Source organism: Ochotona princeps, chromosome 13 (genome assembly GCF_030435755.1).
Source record: "Ochotona princeps isolate mOchPri1 chromosome 13, mOchPri1.hap1, whole genome shotgun sequence".
In the NCBI taxonomy this organism is placed as follows: domain Eukaryota; kingdom Metazoa; phylum Chordata; class Mammalia; order Lagomorpha; family Ochotonidae; genus Ochotona; species Ochotona princeps.
The window spans coordinates 65,437,462-65,457,837 of record NC_080844.1 but is presented as its reverse complement, the minus strand read 5'-3'; the positions used below and the strand labels follow the sequence as shown (position 1 = coordinate 65,457,837).

Genomic DNA, 20,376 nt, shown 5'->3' with positions numbered 1-20,376 from the left:
ATCTTTAAAACAAATTAAAAAAAGAACGTGGTATTCTAAGGCCCTCTATTAGTAATTATTTTATCATCTAATTCTCCTTCCACAGTATTTGCTGTAAAGTTTTTGATGCTGTGATACTGGGTACAGCTATGATTGGCATATCCTTTTCACTCCTTTATCTTTTTTATATGACCTTTTTATTCTTTGCAGTTTTTCACTTGCAGTTCACTGTAGCTGATACCCAAGTAGATACCGCTGCTCTTTTTAGGTGTTTCTTTATGAAAACTATTGTTTCGATCCGTGTATGTCCTTGAACTTGAATCTAGTTTCTTGACAGAAGCACATAGTTGGGCCATATCTAGAAAGTCTTTTCAGCCAGTCTTTGTCTTTCTCCACGTGCCTGCAGAGCAGTCGGTGAACACGAAGGAGCCGTCGGCCCCTTTGTCCATTGTGTTCTGGTTGTGTGGCAGCTCTCTGTTCCTCCGTGTCTCTTTGCTGTGTTCCTTTGTGATCTGAGCGTTAACTGTAACGGTGTGCTCTGAGCCCAGGGTTGCTGTGTGTGTGTGTCTACTGCAGGGTTTTGGCTTGTGGTTCCCGCTAGGCATATGTAAGTCATATTAGGCTACTTCAAACTGAAACACCTTAGTTCTGCATACAGAAACGCTCGGTCCTTGCACTTTCTACTTCCCCTTTATGTTTTTGATGTCACAATTTATGCATTTCTATTTCATACATCTTAATAAATTTTTATGGCTTTGGCTATTTTAATGGTTTTGTTTTTTTAACATCTCCACTAAAAACATAAGTGATTTACTTACTCCCATTACAAGATTGGAGTGTCCGTGCTTGACTGTGTGCTTCCTCGTTCTGGTGGTTTTATGTTCTCATGTATTTCATGTTGCTAATCAGCACCCTTCTCGTTGGAGCTGGAAGAACTGCCTTTGAGCATTTCATGTAAAGTAGGTCAAATGGTGAGGAGCTGCCTCAGCTTTCATTTTCCTGGGAAAGTTGTTCTCCTTCTTTCATGCCTAAAGAAACAGCTCTGCTTTCCAAAGTGCTTTTGGCTGGCCATTCTTTATATCAGCACTTTGACTAAATCCACCCCCTGTCTCCTTTCCTACTGGGTTTCTGCTGAGAAACCCCACTGATAGCCACAGCAGGGTTTTTGGCTACAGATAAATCTTCTTTCCTTGTCTTTGATGCTTGGCAATTTTAAAATATTCATTTAGTTATTTATTTGAAAGAGTTATAGAGAAGGGAGAAAAGAGAGGGAGGAGGAGAAGAGAGAGATCTTGCATCTGCTGATTCACTCCTGAAGTGGTGACAATGACCAGGGCTAGGCAAGGCCTGAGCCAGGAACCAGAAACTTCATCCAGATCTCCCAGGTGGGTGCAGGGCCCCAGTCATTCCAGCCATCTGCTGCTGCATTCCTGAGGCCATTAGCAGGGAACTTGGTGGAAAATGGAACCAGCAGGACGTAAACTTTTCCCCATATGGATGCCAGCCTCTCAGCAGGGGCTGTGGCTTCTGCAGCAGAACACCAGGCCAAATTGTTGGCAACTTAATCATTACGTGACTTGGTACCATCTTTGAGTTGAATGTAATGACAGCCTTTGTGTTTCCTATACGTGAATGTTTATGAATTTCCCCAAATTTGGGAGGTTTCCAGTCATTTTTCCACAAAATATATTTTCCCTTTGTCTTCTGCTCATTGAAATCCTTTATTGAAGACATTAGCTCTTGATGCTGCGTCATAGATCTGTTAGGATTTTGCTGTCTTTCATTTCTTCTGTGAGTAATTTTAAATCGGTCTTCAGGTAAACAGATCTGTCTGTTGAATATAGCTGTGAACACTACTGCATTTTTCATTTCACTCATTTTATTTTTCAGCCCCAATATTTTCAGTTTGAGTCTTTCAATGATGTGGTTTTCTGTTGACCTTCTCATTTCGTTTAATACATTGTTTGGTTTACCTGCAGTACCTCCTGTGTGTTTCCTTATGGCTCATTGAGCTTTCTGAATTTTTCAGGCCATTCACAGGTCTCTGCTTTGGTCCTCAGTTGCTGGACACCAATTGTGTTCCTTTGGTGGTTTAGTGCTTCCTTGGTTTGTCACGCTTCCCATGGCCTGGTACTGATGCCTGCGACTTTGGTAGACTCTGGAGGTGGGGTGAGCATCATGTCATGGGTGAGTTAAGGTGACTGTGTAGATGAAGGGGCATGAGTGTAGTCTCTGCATCTCGGAGCTGAAGTTGCTGCTAGAGAAGATGGCATGTGTCTTCTGTGGCCACTTCCAGGCAGTATGAGCAGTGAGAGCAAGGGTGGCTGGGGTCTGTCTGATCTCTTCATTCTACCACTGGTGAAATCACTGCCAAAAGGTTCCTCTTGGCACTAGTTCTGGCTTTTGGGGGCACTCGTGGTATGATGACACAGGAGTGTGATGCACAGCACTCGTAGTATGCCCATAGTGCCAGCAAGTGCAGAGGAGTCACAGCTCCGGAGTCTGGAGTAGCAGATGCCCCCCAGGCCAGGCACCTCGGTTGCTGTGCTGATAATGTCACGCGCACACATTTAAGAAAACAGGAAGCTGTGAGCTAGATTTTCTTTTTAGGTAAACATTCCAAATCCTGTACAAACACTTTGAACACTGCAATCTTATTGTAACTACTGATGTCCTACCATCCAGTACCCCAGGCAAGCACTATGCAGAGCCCATTTCAGAGGAAGACCAGCCCTTCACCTTGCCTGTGGAGACACCTCCATGCTCAGTGTATCATAGTGTCTTAGAGTGTTAGAGTGTTCAATACATGCTAAGCTCACTGGTAAGTTCTGAAGCAAAGAAACCTTCCTCAATGTGTTTTCTCTTTTCTTTTGACATTGGGGTGCTACTGTCTACGTCTTCAGAGTCCATTTTGGAAACATTGCCCTAAGAAGTTTGCTGACGCATCAACTGTGCCTTGCTGAAGAAACTCCAAATGTAGTTGGAGTTAGTCAGCAGAACCTGTGGCTGGGAAATTGGCCTTACTCCCGTTACCTGTGTCTCTTTGATCTTGCAATGCCAGGAAGTGTTCACAGGTATCCCCAGGGTATGGCTGGCTTTGTTTCACTGGGAGCCTGCCGAGCCAGGCTGTGCCTAGAGCTTGCTCCATTGAAGCTCTCCAGATGTCTAATGATGCCACTGTGTTGGTGCCCAGCCAAACAGCCTCCAGAACAAGAGGAGCCAGTCTTATTCGCTTTGAAAAGTGCCTCACAGATGTTACAATGTGAAATGGCCACAGGATCACGGAAGGACCTGTCCATGTCAGCGAACCAGGGTGTGGGTAAAGAAGTTATAAACCTCCAGTGCACCAAGCCACTAAGGGCGCAATCTCACCTTCCACTGCATTGCCTGCAATTGCAGGTGCCTCTGTCTGTGACTCTGGGGATGGGAGTTCTCTAGACCATCAAAGAAATACTGGCAGATTAGGATGCCCATTCAAATTTGCAGTTTGTGTCAGTGATTTCTTTTTGTAATCATCCCCAATGTTGCATATGAAGTATTGAAGGCTGTGATTTTATGGCTGATCTGAAATGCAAACTCTGTCTACAACAGCCTTCCTCCAAGCCTTGGAACCATGTGGAGACTTGCCTGCCTTCTCACCCTGCTAGCTGCCTCTGTGAAGGTTAGCAGTGGTCATCACATGGAGGAGCGGGAGATCAGAATCTTCTGGAAGGCTTGTGATGACTCAGATCATTGACTTGGCCCAGAATTCCTGATTCAGGTAGTTTGGGACGGAGATGAAGGCTTTACATTTGTAGGAAGTCCCCAGGTGACTCACTGATGCTGCAGGTTCAGGGAGTGGAAGGAAAGAGGGAACCATGTTGGTGTTGATAGCTGAGCGAATGGAAGTACAAGCCTCAGTTTGAGAACCACAGCCTTCCGTGTTCAGCAGAGTACAAGACCCCGCCGATTCTGTCCGCCTTCACCCCCCAGGTCTCTTATTATTCGTGTTGAGACCTGAGAGGGAAGAGGCTTGACCAGGAGACCTCCTTTTCCTCATCTGCAAAGAAGCGTGAACCAGGACCTGGCTTGGGAGAGCAGAGCTTAGAGAACGGTGGTGCCTGTAGCCACCTCACACCATGTAGAGCCCTTTCCTGGGGCCATGCCCATGAGTTCCTCCAAGGACTTGAAAGCAGAGTCTCTTTTCCTGCTGGACAGAAAAGAACCAGGCCTCAGACAGCCCCACAAGTTTGCCCAGAGCACGCCCAGGGAACAGGGGTCTGTGCTGATTTCAGTTCTTCACTCTGGGCCACAAGACAGCTTTCTCATGTCAGACAGGACCAGGCCAGCCAAGGGACTCACCATGTGGATGCCATAAAAGCGTAATGTGCAATTTACAAATGCTCGTTATTTCTAAGCAAGCAGCAGGAAACCGAATTTCCTGCCCTATTTGGTGAGGTCATTGAGAACTGGGGTCATGAAATCCTAGAGGCTGGGCTGCTTCACGCTGCCTGCCTGCAGTGGCAACAGTGAACTCATAGCAGAAGACACTGTGGAGTTCCCTGGAGGAAAGGCACACGGAACAGGTGGCACGAGCCCTTCAGAGTGCTTCACCTGGGGAGCTTTGGTCTCTAGTGGGGAACCAGTCCTGCCTGCAGCAGAGTGAGCAGAATGGGTGCAGGTGGACATTGCAGGAGCTGGGTCCTGCGTGAAGAGGTAAGGCCAGGCAGCCTCGTCAGCTGTCATCATGGCTCTCGTGGGGAGCTCATGGGAATTCCTGATGCCTTTGTGCTTGGTGGCACTGGATGAGTGAGCAACCAGGCAGTAAGTAGACATTGAAGCATTTGGGTACCTTTGGCCATAGGAAAAGAGAAAAGGCATCACTTGTCCCCCAGGTGAAGGACTAGGGAAGCTTTCTTCTGCCAGGGGCCTTTTGGATACATGCAACCCCATTTGTGGGCCACACTAAGTTATCAGCTTAAAAATGAGCCTGCTGTGAGTTTATTAAATGTTACGTCTCACCTACAGTTGCCTTGGCAGGGCCAGATCAAGTAACTCTGCAGACTGTATATGTCCCATGGAGCTGGGCATTCTCTACCCTGCAGGAGCTCAGGCCTAGTATCACATGGGAGAGGACCCTAGGAATGGGTGATCAAGTGGACTGATCATAGCGCCCTTGGGTCCAGGAGATGGAGTAGGAGGGCCCAGGGAGCACACTGGGACTCTGCTCATCACCAGGAATGTTTTACATAGACGTGCTTGCTGTGGGGCTGGGGTTGTCTCTCATTCCTGTGGTCCCCAGGTCCTTCTTCCATTGCTGTTTCCATGAAGATCTGCAGGAGACCATGGCTGCTGGTGTTGATAGCTGGCCCTCGTTGTCACCACCTCTCCCCAAAGGGGCAGACCCAGTCATTCCTAATACCTGTCATGGTAGCCTGAGGTAGTGACCTGGGAGCAGGAGCTGAGTTCTCACACAGCCAGAACCTCAATACCCTTCCTGACTTTTTCTCAAACTGAGAATTCACCAAGAAATGGGTATTTCTGGTTTGTTTGTTCGTTCGTTCATTCATTCTTTCTGTGTGCCTTCACCACAGGGGTCTGAGAGCCTTGTTGCATTTCCAAGCTGTGAGGTCAGGGTGGTTGTTGTGCGTCTGGGGAACTGGCACGTGACGTTGTTTCCATGTGATGCTAGCAGCTGGGCACCTCCACTCGCCTTCTGGGCCCATGTGCAGCTCTGATTCAGGGACAAGTCCACAAGGCTAGGAGTGAGGTTGGGAAAAGGAGAATCTTTTGTTTTCAATTTTTTTGTTAATCCAAATTGAACAGATTTCATGTGTACATGAAAATATGTGCAATTCTAAGAAAATAAGCATATCCGGCTCCCCTTCTTTCTTGCTGAGGACCAGTGCTCCTGGGCGCCTTTTCACGGGTCCGCTGGCCATCTGCATTTCATCCTTTAAAGACTGCCAGTTCATATCCCTTGCCCGTTTCTCAAGTGGATTGTTTGTCTTGTTGTTTAGTTTCTTGACCTCTTATAGACCCTGGATGTTAACCTTTTATCCACTGCATAGTTTGCAAATATTTCTCCCATTCCCTTGGCTGCCTTTTGAGTTTGTTGAGTATTTCATTTGCAGTACAGAAGCTTCTTAGTTTTTTATTAATAAATAAATAAACTTATTTATTTATTTATTTTTGCCTCTGAGGTCTTTTCCAAGAAGTCTTTCCCTATGACAATTTCTTGCAGGGAATCCCTGATGTTGTCCTCTATTAATTTGATTGCATCGTGTCGTAGATTTAGATCCTTGATCCACTGTGAGTTTATTTTCTGTGTAAGGTGTAAGGCACGAGGACTTATTTCATTCTTGTAAATGCGGAGATCCAGTTTTCCCAACATCATTTGTTAAAGAGACTATCCTCTGTCCAGCGAGCATTTTTACCTTGTTTGTCAAAGATTAGTTGGTTGTAGCTGCATGGATTAATTTCTGGGATTTCTGTTCTGTTCCATTGGCCCATGTGTTGGTTTTTGTGCTGGTATCAACCTGCTTTGATGTCAGCTGCCTTATGACACCTCCAGTTTTGTGCTTTAGCTCTTCAGGGTCTCTTGTATTTCCATATGATTTTTAGGATTGTTTTTTCTAGATTTGAGAAGAATGTCTGCATTTTGATTGGAATTGCATTAAATCTGTTAATTGTTATAACATGCACATTTATTATGTTAATTCTAGTCCATGAAAATTCTTATTTTAATGTGTTCTTTTATTTCTTGAACATTTTTAAAATTTTTACTGTAGATATATTTCACATCCTTGGCTAAATTTATTTCAAGATATGTAATTTTTTGCTGCTATTGTACTGATCTTATACACGCTTTTACAGTACTAACATTAAAAATTTATTTACTTGAAAGATACAGAGGAGGGGAATGCAGAAAACCTTTCATGCACTTTTTCACTCTCCCAAATGGCCACCATTTCCAGATCTGGGTCAAGTCAAAGCAGCAGCCTGGAGTTCCGTCCATGTCTCTCTCACAGGTGCAGGGACCTGAGTACTCTAACTGTGCTCTGCTGCCTTGCTAGACATGTTAGCCGGGGAGCTGGATCAGAAGTGAGCAGCCGGTCAGGACTTGAAGCATTGCTCACACAGGATGTTAGCACTGCAGGCAGCTTAATCCACTGCACCAAAACTCAGGCCTCTAACACCAGAAGTTCTTATCACTAGAGCTCTCTCTAGACAAACAGCCTAGGAGCATTTGACTGGCCTTTGTGCGATGTAATGTGCATTGCTCAGTTTCTCGAGGGCTCCTTAGCCCAAGGTAGAGTTCCTCAGTTTTGCCTACATCATGGAGATGAGAGCTGCACCCTTGTGAGCTGAAAGAAATAACATACCCATAATGGGGTTTAAGTATTGAAAGCCATCAGTCCTGGAACAGGGTAGCCAACTGTTTCCTGAATATGAAATTGGCAAAAGGAACATCCTTCAAGTTTCAGATCACAGGCAGATTTGCACCCCCTTGTGAGAGGTCCCTTTGCCCATGCCTTAAGGCATGCAGGTGGGAGACAGAAGCGTGCCTGTGAAGTCCCCACCAGCACTGGCATGGCTGGCCTGTTGGCCCTCAGCTGTGTTCTCTCCACACTGCCACCAGGTGTGCAGTGCACCCCCTCCCTAGGCCTGGCCGCCTCCCCGCTCAGGGCAGACACTCCCCTGGATGCCTCCCCTCTATCTCTCAGGCAAGAAGGGCCCGCTGTGGGTCAGTGAACTTAGGGCTCTCATCAACTCTGAGTTGGCAGCAGCCAACAAGCACAGGCTCTGGAGTAGCGGGGTAGAGTCGGTGCCCACTGGATGGCTCCTGTTGTACCTGCACTGCCAGGACGTGACTCTGAGCACCCGTGGCGGCATATGAAGGCAGAAGAGGTCCGGAAGCTTAGTGGGAAGTGGCAGGGACACACCTCACTGGGTTTGGGTACCAGGGCTCTGAAGGTACAAATGGAGCCATAATGAGTTTTGTAGGGTAGAACAAGTGAATACATCTTGTCACGTCTTGGTGGCCACAGGTAACCACCACCTGTCTGCTGGGGTGTCCTCAGGAGCTCATGCAGGTTACTGCTGACTTGACTCTTGGGGAGAGGCTGTGTCTGAGCAGAGGCCTCAGGCAGTCCCATGCTGGCCCAGTCCCTGACTCCCATGAGGCTGTTGTGCAGCTTCCTGGACGCTGCCCTCAGACTGCTCTGTATAACCCAGCTCTGGTCTGGCCTGTCTGGAGCAGAGACCAGGGCTGGGCACTGCAGGGGTGCTGTGACCCTGCACGGTTTTCATAACAGTGTCGTCTCCCCGCCGTACTCTTGGCTCTGAACCCTTCCACATCTTCCCTTCAGTGACTATTTAGGGAGTCCTCCAAGAGGCCTTGGGAAAGCATGGCAGAAAGCCTACACACATTGATTTCAATATTTATTTATTTAGAAATATTTATGCATTTCAAAGTCAATGTTACATAGGGAGGGAGAGAGAGAAAGAGAGATTTTCTGTCTGCTGGCTCACTCTCCAGAGACCACACTAGTCAGAGCTGGTCTAGGCCGAAGCCAGGAGCCAGGAGCCTCTCCTAGGTCTCCCACACAGGTGCAGGATCCCAAGGGCTTGGGTCGTCCTCTGCTGCTTTCCCAGGCTACAAGCAGAGAGCTGGATGGGAAGTGGAGCTGCCAGGATTAGAACTGGCACCCATAGGGGATTCTGGCAATTGCAAGGTGAGAATTTAGCCATTGAGCAATCACACTCAAAATTTCAATTTTTAAATTGAAATGCCAGAAAACATAGAAAGATCTTGCATCTACTGGTCCATTTCTTAACTGCCTGTTTCAGTCAGGGCTGGACCAAGCTGAAGCCAGGAGCCTGGAGTTCATTCCACGTGGGTCTTCCACATGGTTGGCTAGATCCAAAGTACTTGAGCCATCATGTACATGAGCAGGGAGCTCAGCCGGAAGCAGAGGGGCTGGGACTGGGACCCGGCTCTGTGGTGTGGGATGGGGGTCCAAGCAGCCGCTTAACCACTTTGCTAAACACGCTCTGGATTTCACATATTTTGGAGCCAAAGTAAACTTAGCTTTTAATGCCATTTTGAGACTACTCATATTCTGATTCCTCTCTCCCATTTCTCCTTGATCTTATCTTTTGAAGTTCAGTAATGGTACCATGCTTTTGTCTTTTATGTCTGAAAAACCAAACAAAATGAAAGATCCATCACTGTTACTTCGGATATCATAAAGCAGTAGCTGTGTTGTGTTCCCCACAGGAGAAATTTCTTCAACTCTGCCACACCTTTTAGGATATTCCAGAAACTTCTCTGTGCAATTGATCCTCTGTATTTAGAGATTCCACATCTTTGGATGCAACCAGTTGTATATCAAAGAGATTTTGGGGGAAAAACAGATCTGTACTGAACACTTGCAGACAGTGTTTCCTGTTCCCTAAGCAATGCGGTGTACCAACTATTGGTTTAACATTTACATTGAGTCATGAGGATCGGGTGGATGTAAGTAGCCAGGAGACCATGATTTATGACGTTGTTTCATGGGACTTGAGCACCTACAGATTAGGTGCTTGTGGGGGCCCAGGCACCATTCCTCTCTGGCTACTGGAGGACAGCTGTGTCCTCAAACCTGGCCGCATGGGACAGGCAGATGCCTCTCCATGAGGGCAGATGAGTGGAAACATTCCCAGGTTGTAGGGAGTCTGCCCAGCTCTGAGCTGCTGGGTGAGGAGGCCCGCTTGCGGGCTTGCTTAGTGAGGGTGGAAGCTGGCCTCTGCCCAGTGCTGCAGAGAGCACAGCCACTGTGCAACGCCACCTACCAGCACTGTGCCACAGTCCCTGGCTCTTCCACAGTGCCATGCACCAGCATTGTGCCACAGTCCCTGGCTCTTCACAGTGCCATGCACCAGCACTGTGCCACAGTCTCTGGCTCTTCCACAGTGCCATGCACCAGCACTGTGCCACAGTCTCTGGCTCTTCCACAGTGCCATGCACCAGCCCTGTGCCACAGTCCCTGGCTCTTTCACAGTGCCATGCACCAGCACTGTGCCACAGTACCCCGCAACCTTCCTGCACACCAGGCCTTGGGTGGGGCTGTTTGTGAAGACTCGGGCTCCATAAAGCAGGGGACATGCTGACTCGGACTGTGCCGCCCTGTGTATCTCTTGGCAAGACCAGCTGTCTTGGTGCACGTGTTGTGACGACCGTGATGCTGCGAGAGTCCTTGCTGCGTCCTGCAGGCTTTGTCCATTGTGGCCCAGACTGAAGGCCAGTCCTGGCCTGTGTGTGGACAGTCCTCACTCTGTGCATTCTGAACTGAAGCCTCTTTATTTTTTCCCCAAGATAATTTGTTCAAACCCAAAGAGAGGTGCATTTCGGAGAAGGAGATGCATATGCGTTCTAAAAGGTACGTGGTCCCTGTGGGTGCATGGAGGCTGGGGCAGCAGGGTGAGTTGGGGTGATGTCCTATGGGGCTGCCGTTTCGGAAGCTCGAGGTCTCTTGGCCACGTGTCTGAGAAACAGGCCAAAGCAAGTGAAGCCATCCGATGGTGTCTCTGCATGCTTGTGCCACTCTCAGAACAATCTCAGGAAAGAGGGTGGGCTCGGAGTTGGCGTGGACTCTAAGAGAACCCAGACTCTGACAGGGCGGCCCCTGGCAAGTGCCCCTGGTTGCGTGGGGTGGACAATGAGTCACTGCCCTCTGAGGGCAGGTTACAGAGGAGCAGGGCACTGTGCTCCTGAAGGACCTGGACGGTGGCAGGGCCTGGAGGACAGGATGCAAACACTGGAAGCCAGCCGAGCCCTGCTGGGCCAGAAGGCGGCATTCCTGGCACTCGGTCCCCAGCAGGCGGGGTTTGGCAGCTGGCTGCTGCTCTCTCCAAGGCCTGGTCTCCCGGCCACACTGAAATAGCTCAGCAGTGTCGACCAAGGTGGTGCAAGTGAAACATCATTTGCTTGTAATAATCTAGTGTGGGAGGTGTTAGAATAATTAAATCAAAGAAATGGTGCAGGGAGAGAAGTCATCGAAAGAGAAAGAATACTCATCTTCCCACTGGGGGCTTGAAATCCTGCCTTCAGCCCTGTTCCCAGTGGCCACCGGGGGGCACCTCCGCGTAAGCGCAGAAGTGACAGGGGTGTGGGTCGGAAGATGGGCTTGCCGTGGGAGGCCTGCCTCCTCATCTTCTCACTGGGATTTTGAAAGGGCCACTGGGTTTCAGAGCTCCTGTTTCTGAAGTGCAAAGTTGTGTAAACCTTGCGCCAGCAGCACTCCCCACCCTCTTCAATTTAGAGGAAAAAAATCTGCCAGCCCTTCCTCCTGTAATCCCCAAACCAAAACTGCTATTACAGAGCCGTGCAAACTAAACAATCAAAATAATAGATCTCTGAGCAGCCCTGGGAGAAGGCTCCACTGTGTCCTCAAGAGGAAGCTGGCACCAAGCCCGAGGAGCTGGGAGGTGCTGCAGTCCCCTTGCGGAGCGCAGCCAGGGTCTGCACTCCACCCTGGGGGCTTGGACCTGCGCTCCCCATCAGCATCACCCCAGAGCTTTCTTATCTTTGTCATTTGTAATATCAGTAGTCTACATGTGCACACTTTGTGAGAAAAATCAAGTTCCCTTGTACCCCACCCCCTCCTCCATGCCCTTTCCTCGTGCGGGGGGGGTCTCGTCTTCTGGGACACCTAGAGTACTGCTCTGCACCCTCCTGGCCTTTTTTTCTGCCACCATTCATTTGTATACAAGCCACCCTCACGGGGTTTGTGGCCCTGAGAGTCTTGCGCCAGGGTGCTCCCTGTCTGGTCCCTGTTGAATGACACAGGCAGTGGCCATGTGGGCTCCAACAGCAGAGCCGTGGCACGGTGGCATGGCTGTACCACAGTTTAAGAAAACACCAGATCAGAAGCCACATGAGGGGCAGGGGTTCTTTTCTTAAACTCCCCAGTGATTCAGTTGGAAGGTGATGGAACTGCCACTGTGGCACCTTAGGACAGAACAGTTTTCCGGGACACTCCATGCTGTCCCCTGTCCTGGTCCCTTCTGCGGTCACGCATGAGCACAGAGTGTGCGTTATGTAGTCACACATTCATGCAACCCATGCTGGCTCCCGCAGTGCACCAGGCACAAGCATCGCCTGTGCCTGGGGCGAGTCAGGCTGTCTGCTTCTGAGCTGAGTGGCAGTTTTATAAAAAGGGGGAACCCCACCCTGACAGGTTCAAATCCCAGGCCAGCACCAGCTGACTGAGGGACCTCCTCCAAGTCGCAGGCATGGCCACGGGCTGCTGCGTGTCTCCTCCAGCTGTTGCGAGGATTACAGGAGACAGCTGATGGTAAGGACCAGCTGTGTGTGCGATAATCACGATAATATTGTCATCACCCTCATTGCCATGCCTCGTGCTTGTTAGCAGTGGAACATCTTTAGCAGATTTGGTCTGGCTTTCAGACATGAGGGAAAATGAGAAAGAGCTGTTTGAGCTGCATTCTGTGTATGTAGCAGCCCACAGCTCAGGCCTCGGTGCCTCCACTGTGCTGGCAGCACCCTGGGAATGCAAAGGGCGTCTAATAGAAGCAGGGAGAAGAAAGAGGGTCTTTCCCGCTGCTGGCAGCACGGAGCTGCCGTCTGACCTCAGGACAGGACTTAGTGTCTCGGCCTAGCGTGTTTGGAAGCAGCTGAGTTAGAAAGGCAGTGGGCTAGGATACAAACATCCACTCACCTGCCTGGGATCTGTTCCACTTTAGAACTGCTAATTCCACTGGCCTGCTGCTCCTTTCCTAGGTCTCAAGAAAGCAAAAGGAGCTTTGGGGTCAAGTGCACAGAGAGCTGAGCATGCTTCGTTGTACATGTCAGGAGTGGGCTGTTCCTGAGCGCAGGGCCAGGCCTGGCTGCTGACAAACAGCTAGCCTCCACAGCTCCGTCCCCACTCTCCACCCCGGGTGAGGACACTGAGACTGCCAGGGGACACTTTGTTTCTGGTCCCCACCATGTGGAACCAGGTGTTTGAAATGGAAGAGCCTACCAACAGACTAGGAGGAGCAGTCCCCAAGCCCTAGCAGGCACGGCAGTCTCCCCCATTTCCAAATATTCCCTGTCTCTATTTCAGAATCTATAATAACTTGCCCGAAGTTAAAAAGAAGAAAGAAGAACAAAAGAAAAGAGTGGTTTTACAGAGTAACAGACTCCGTGCTGAAGTCTTCAAAAAGGTAACAACTTTGCACCAGCAGGAGCAGTGGGGGGTGGGGGAAGGCTGTGGACACAAACATGAACTTGACCTTTTATTTCCCGCTTCTCTAGCAATTACTGGACCAGCTCCTTCAAAGAAACGCAGTCTAATTGGGGCCGCCTTGCTGACCACTGCCTACACCTGGCTTGGCTCTAAACACCAGATAAGCCATTAAATAGCATATCTGCATGGCATGAAAACACTTCATGGTTTTTATATGTGTACATACAGGAAAGCACTTCCTAACTAAGCCAAACCAGACCAAAACCACGACGACCCTTGGAAACTCAGCCAGCAACCTGCCCTCCCTGGAGCCCACCGGATGTCCCTGTTCAGTTTTTAGCTCCTTTGTTTTCCCTTTTGCCTCTTGCCATTTCCATCCAAGCAGAAAGGCCAGATGCTCGTGGGTGTGCTGAGACTCCTGGGTTGCCTTGTCCTCGTGGCTTTAGGATCATGTTTCTGTACCAATCCCAACACCTGCCTATTTCACCAGCTCCAAAGTGTGGGTTTCCTTAAACCTTCTGGTGTGCAGAGCCCCACACTGGAGGCTGCCATGGGGAGGGTGGGGTGCCAGAAGCATGGAGCCAGCACCTGATGTAGCCACGCACAGTGCCTTTCTTCACTTAGCAGAAAAGCCTGCTCGGCAGGAAGCTATGAAGGCAGCACCGGCTGAACCGGTGGGCAAGGAGGGCAGCACCGGCTGAACCGGTGGGCAGGAAAACCAGTGTCTCCTGCACCGCACCCTCCCAGCCTCGCCCCGAGTGAGGCAGTCAACGGTGCCTGGCGGCTCCAGCTCAGCCATGTGGTCCTCCAAACACACACAATGTCATCATGTAGAACAGCGTCTTGGGGCAGTTTAAAGCACGCTAGGTTTTACTGCAAACATGGAAATAAATGCAGAATTCCAAATGGCACACATTTCTCTGTTGTGCATTCATTATGAACCAAGCAGCCACCATAGAGAGCCGGTGCCTGACACAGCCAAGGCAGCACGCACCATTGACCCACCTGCTCCCCTCTCCTCTCACACCTCCCCTGGCCTCCAGGGAAGTCTTCCCTCCCCCTCACTCCCACCCACATGCCTAATAGAGCATGCTACCTCCTGGGGAGATAAGGAAAATAGTGGAGAATGAGATGTAGGATCCTGGGGACCCCAGATCCAGGAAGGAGATAGAAGCTCTGGAGCATCGGGGGAGCCCTGGTGACACCTCCATCCCTCCCCTGGAACATACCAGCCACTCTGTCCGTCTCCTTCCCTCCCTGCATGCCAGCCAGCTGTGTAGTGCCCCCCTGGCCCCCAACCCAGTGCCCCACCCTCTGGTGTGCAGTGCGCAGTGAGTGCATCGGAGCCTGCACCCCCTGCTCCCCAGAGGCCAGGACAGAGGCCCCAGCCTGCAGCTGCTTGGATGCTGGTCTTGGCTGCTGCTCTCAGATCTGTGCCCTCCAGTCTGAGTGCAGCCAGGACAGAGAAGAGCTGCAAAATCACGTGGGTGGGAAAGTTTCATGCACTTGGTTATGAACCATGAGTGAGGTTAGGAGTGCCAGCCACGCAGAGTGGGCCCTTCTTAGCCATGGCAGGTGACAGAGGGGCTTTCATGGTGACAGGGCGGCCCATGGAACCTGTCGAAAATCCACCTCTGCTGCAGTAGCTCCTCAGAAGGGAGCAACTGAGAGCTGCAGGTGGAGTGCCAGGAGCCAGGAGCCAGGAGCCAGGAGCCAGGAGCCAGAAGCCAGCATCTCTTCAGCTCCCCCTAGCAGCTGGAAGCGGCGCCAGCAGGCAGAGGGAAGCTATCAGAGGGCCTGGATGTACCAGAGCAGGCCAAGCAGGCAGATCGGGAGTGGACGGAGCATGCTCGCGGGATCTGCCCGTTGAGCCCTTGCACCTGGCTTCAGCTTCAGCTCTTCCATCCAGCGGTTCTGGAGGGCACAGAGCAGGTGCACACGTGCCCCTTCCTGGCAGAGATGTGACCAGAAGTCCTGACCCCTGAGTGCTCCTTCCACGTCGCCCAGCTTGGCAGGGAGCTGCTCCAAGAGACCCTGACGAGGCCACAGCGACCAGCCGTGCAGACGGGTTGCTTCTAGACACCTCTGGGCTGGTTTATGTTTTACTCGCTCCTGCTTTGCACCCCTGGTCAGCATGGCAAGCTTACCAGAGCTGAGTGTCTACTGTGAACATGTATCCGCCTCTCAGGGACAGCAGCCTGTTTTATTTACACCTCCAGCATCCTCTGGGACGTTGAAGAGCACGTTCATGGCCTTACTGGGCGTGGAGAACCTGGCAGGTCTTTTCTCGCTTCTCACTAACATCTGGAGCCGGTTTCCCAGGGAAGCTCTGAGTTCAGGCTGAGCCCCATCCAGGCTGTTCCCCGACCTTTTCCACAGAATGGATTTGTGTCCACAAATGTTTCCAAGACAGAACGCCTGTTGGAGCTGACTTTCAAAAGTGTCCCCCTCGCAAACCTGAAGCCAAGTCTTAAAAGCCAAGGAGTAGATACAAGCCAACTTGAGATTTCAACACTTGATGTGAGAATCATGGCTGTGACTGTGGCCTCAGTTTCCTCCTGAGAACCAACAAACCAATGCCTATGTGCCTGAGGCCAGCAGCAGCAGGCTGGCCACAGACAGGGTGGGGCCAAGGGGCAGGTAGAGGGAGGGGGACAGGGAGGGACAGTGCTGAGGGGCGAGAGCAGGGATGGGGCAGTGGGAGCCGCAGAGGAAGCCTTGTGCCAGCAGTTCCCTGTGACTTCTGGGTGCTGGAAAGGAGTGTGAGTGAGAAGTCAGCACTGTGGCTGTGGGTGCCAAGAGCTTTAAGAGCAGCTGACCTGATCCACTGAGTGGTTGGAAGGTGTTCCCCGACCCTGGGGACGGGCTATGTGCAGGGGTCGCTCACCCCGTCCTTGCCTGCACCTGCTCAGCCCTAACCTGCAGGCAGCCGACTGTCCCTGGATGAGCTGCCTGCTCAGGAGCTGCTGAGTCGCTTTGGAGACTCTGCCACCCCCATCTCCATCTGCTCCACTGAGGACACTGCACTGAGGAGACGTCACTACACTTGGGCAGGGGCTGGGCGAAAGTTCTGGGACATTGCATAGGCTCTCCCAGTCCCCCTGGAACTGGGTGGCATCTGGAAGCTTCCCTCACAACCATGTTTCAGCCACATGCTGTGGCAGCAGTTGGCACGAACCCCTTAGAATCCTTGTCTTTGCCATGGCAGTTTTTGCCTTGGGCACAGTTTTGATCCTGAGATCCCCGGAGACTGTCTGGTGTCACTGTCTGGGTTAGGAGAAAAGGCGTGAGAATCCTGCCCGGGCATCCTCACAGGTCTGATCGGTGTTCGTCCACTCCAGATGCTGCTGTGACTGGCTGTAGGCGCTGCCCAGTGCTCAGATCTCAACCTGTCGAGGACTGCAAGGCATGTGGGCAGGGGCAGAGAGAGACTTTGCTTGCCTCTGGCAAACAGAGTGTCACGCTATTCTCACCAGACTCCCTCCGCGGAGGAAGAGGAGACCCACATTCTGAATTGCAGCAGAGACAACAAACAAGTCCTGGAAGTCATGTTTAGAGCAAGTGGCATAGGAGAGGCGTCTTTCTGCCACCTTTCAGAGCACTGGCCTCAGTTTCACCTGTTGTGCTCTCCCACCGTGCCTGGAGGGTACGGCCACTGCCACTGACAGCAGAAGACACAGCGAGTGTCACCTTGGCTAGTGACACATGGCCTGTCATGGTAGCAAACACCACTGCTGGCTTTGCCTGCCCGGTGATGTCCGGGGAGAAGAGCGACGAGCCTGCTGTCCATCAGTGCTCCATTCTCCTGGACTCATGTTGTTCCCTAGGCACCGAGGGGCTGCCTCATGGGGACATGTGGCCCCAACGCACTCTTCATGCTAAGAGCTCTGGAGCATGCGTATAGAGTTTGGGTGTTTTAAAGTAAACTGGAGGGGTGGTTAGGCCACAGTTACCACCAGCTGGCCAGAGTGTGACCCTGAGTCTCACTCTCTCAAATGGAGTGACTGTTAGAGACAGCACGGTTTAGGATGTCATTGTGGGGTGGCTCGGTAACCTGTGGCATTTCGTTAACCAAGGCTCAGCCTGTTTACCACGGGTGGCAGACTGCTTGCGTGGGTTATATTGGGGGTGTGGGTGGCTGTATTTCTAGTTGGTGGAATTGACTTAGGTGGGGGAAGTATGTTTCTGGTGAAGCATTTTTTTCAGATTACAGGGTTTCAACTCTAATTTGCAATTAGCAGTAGAGCAAGATTCCCCTGCTGTCCCCACCCCCAGCACATGCGCTGGCTGCTGACGGGTCCGCGGCCTCCTGCTGGAGAGCCAGGCAGTGAAGGACTGACACCCAGCGCCTTCCAGAGGTCTCTGAAGACAGATCTCAGCACCGACTGCATGCTGCTCACCTGCTGCGTGCTTACAGGCTTCTGTGGGTCCCAGCGCCCTCTGCATGTGCATGCAAGTTGTAGCCCCTCTGTGTCTCGTTCTTCAGGAGACAGTGGGTAAGTAGCCCATCAGAATCCAACAGTTCCCCTTCCCCAGGGGTGCAGGCTGTGGAAGATGGGCAGCTGCTAGGCCCACATTCAGACCTCCCAAGCTCCGCCATGGTCTTCTTCCCACACTGGCTGCATGATGGAGTGCACTGGGAATGACAAATGAGACAGGGTCTCAGATCTGCCACCAGGGACCCTGGGTAGCCGCGGACATGCTCTGGCCTGAATGTTTGTGCTTTAACCCCTGGGAGGCTGTCCATAGAAATGAGACATCCAGGAAGTCGTTACATTTAAATGAGGTTCTAAGAGAAGGGCACCTGCCCGGGTACAGGGAGGCCAGGTGAACACACAGAGGGGTGACAGCAGGTTCTAAGAGAAGATCCCTGCCCGGGTGCAGGGAGGCCAGGTGAACACACAGAGGGGTGAAGGCAGGTTCTAAGAGAAGGGCACCTGCCCGGGTACAGGGAGGCCAGGTGAACACACAGAGGGGTGAAGGCAGCCTACAAGCCAAGAGAAGAGAACTCAGAATGGAGCCCGTCAAACTGGCATGTTGATCATGGACTCTTCACCTCCAGAACTATGAAAAAGTGATGTCTGTTATTCAAGCCATGTGGTCTACAGTGTCTTGTTACAAGCTGCCAGCACTGACCCAAGGGACTCCTGCCGTCTTTTGTAGTCGCGGTATGCATTGCCATCCTCCGATCGGCTGCTAACTAGGCCTGTGCTGGTGAGTGTGTCTCCAGGCACCGTGTGCCCCGTTACAGCTTCTCTCTAGTCTATGTTGCAGCTTGTGACTCTGGGAGCACTTGACTCACATGGGCTCAACTCCTGGGCAAGTGGGCAGTCAGCATCAGTAGCTTCCTTCCCTAGGTGTCCACAGAGCATCCAGACAGAAACTTCTTGAACCTTAACCCACTTCTGCATGCTCCATGGAAGAGTCTAGAAACCTGCAAAATTGATTTAAGGCCCTTCTCTTCCTTGATTATATATATAAAAGACAGAGAGGCAGACACAAAGAACTTTTCCATCCACTCTAGTTCACTCCCTAAATGCTTACAATTGCAGGAGTTGGGACAAACTGAATCCAGGAGCCCAACCTCAGGCCACAGGCTCGGGCGCTTGAGCGATCATCTGTGGCTTTCCAGGTTGCTCACTAGCAGGAAGCTGAGTTGGAACTGGAGCCAGCACTCAGATTAGGCTCCCCAGTAGGAGTGCAAGTGTCTTGAGTCCCTGAACCCAGCTCCTACCCCTGGACTTGGTCTGTCCAGCCTAGTGCTGGTGGATTTCTCAGTTACACCCTGAGTTCACTGTGTCCCTGACACACAGTCTCCACAAGTTAGTTTCTGGTAAAGCTATTGATTTGCTAACATCCAAGAAAATCACTCTTTCCTCCCCAGTGGCACTTGGCTTTCAAGTCATGCTTGTCTTAGGGAAGAGAATGTTCTTCGCAACATGAAGCTGTTTAAGGGTCTCAGGCAAGGTTTGGCTGTGGTCCCTGTCTACCCTGTCCGGTAGGGCTGTGGTCTTGGCTGTGGTCCCTGTGTTCCCTGTCCAGTAGGGCTGTGGCCTGTGTCCTCCACAGTGGGGCCATGGTCTTCTGTGTCAGAAGGTTGGCCCAAGCATGGTGGTGTTAAAAGGCAAGGCCTACTGGGAGCAGGTGAAGTCCTTGGGGTCAGTGCCCTTGGGTGGGATTAAGGTAATTCTCACAGAACCCCGGTTAGCTCTTGAGAGAGGATTGTCACAAAAAGAGCAAGCCTGTCCCCGCCCCCAGCTCCCTGTCCTCCCCAGCTCTGTGTCCCCCCCAGCTCTGTGTCCCCCCAGCTCCCTGTCCCCCCAAATCCCTGTCCCCCCAGCTCCCTGTCTCCCCCAGCTCCCTGTCCCCCCAGTTTCTTGCCCCCCCCAGCTCCCTGTCCCACTGCATGTGATCTCTCCTTCCAGAACACCACCTGTCATCACATGTCACAGCCCAGGGAGTACTGGAGCATCCAGTTGGACATCCAGTTGGGCATCCAGCCTTCAAAACCATAAGCTAAGTGAGTCTCTTTTCTTTATAAGGAACCCCACTTGAGGTGTTTCATTAATGAAAAACGGATTTGTTATTTTTCTGAGACTCACACATTGCTTTGTTTTCTGAGGCAGAACTTCTGATGGCTATGCCTAGTGTCCTTATTTTACAGGCAATGGCCATGTCGCTCATTGTTCTCAGAGAAGTCTGATGAGGTAGGTAAGTCTGGATAGTTTTTTACTTAATTGGGGCTGTAGAAGGGGTGGAAATAGTTCCTCAGGTCACAATGAGTAGAATATTATGATCACTAAGTCATGTGTAAGTATAATATTACGATCTCTAGAGTCACCTGAGTGAAATGATAACTAAATCATATATAAGTTGGATATTGTGTTCTCTAAATCACATATTAGAATATTCTGATCACTATCATGTGTGCATGGGAAATTATGATCTCTGAAGTACCATATGAGAGGAATATTATGATTACTAATTATGATTTACTATATGTACTAACGCACATATAGGAAAGTATTCTTTAACTCGCATCTGAATGGTCTGAATGAGTAAAGTCACATATGAGCAGAACATCCTGTTCAGTGAATGGAGTATCGTGACTGCTAGACTCACATGTGAATTGAATACTATGATATCAAAATACTACTGCCATTTGCCGTTCTTCCCAAAT

The 20,376-nt window shown here is 50.8% G+C and overlaps 1 protein-coding gene across 7 annotated transcripts in view; it reads left to right on the top strand.

Annotated features, from left to right (window-relative positions):
- C13H10orf90 (chromosome 13 C10orf90 homolog) overlaps window positions 1-13,370 on the top strand; it is a 262,080-nt gene extending 248,710 nt beyond the window's left edge. For 6 of the 7 annotated variants that reach the window (XM_058671830.1, XM_058671829.1, XM_058671827.1 and 3 more), the window contains 3 exons: window positions 10,322-10,385; window positions 13,074-13,173; window positions 13,265-13,370. In XM_058671830.1, coding sequence (XP_058527813.1) covers window positions 10,322-10,385; window positions 13,074-13,173; window positions 13,265-13,303 — 203 coding nt within the window. In that variant the 3' untranslated portion in view covers window positions 13,304-13,370. The remainder of the gene's footprint in view (window positions 1-10,321; window positions 10,386-13,073; window positions 13,174-13,264) is intronic. The other variant, XM_058671828.1, reaches the window with a different exon arrangement.
- Window positions 13,371-20,376: the final 7,006 nt, after the last annotated feature.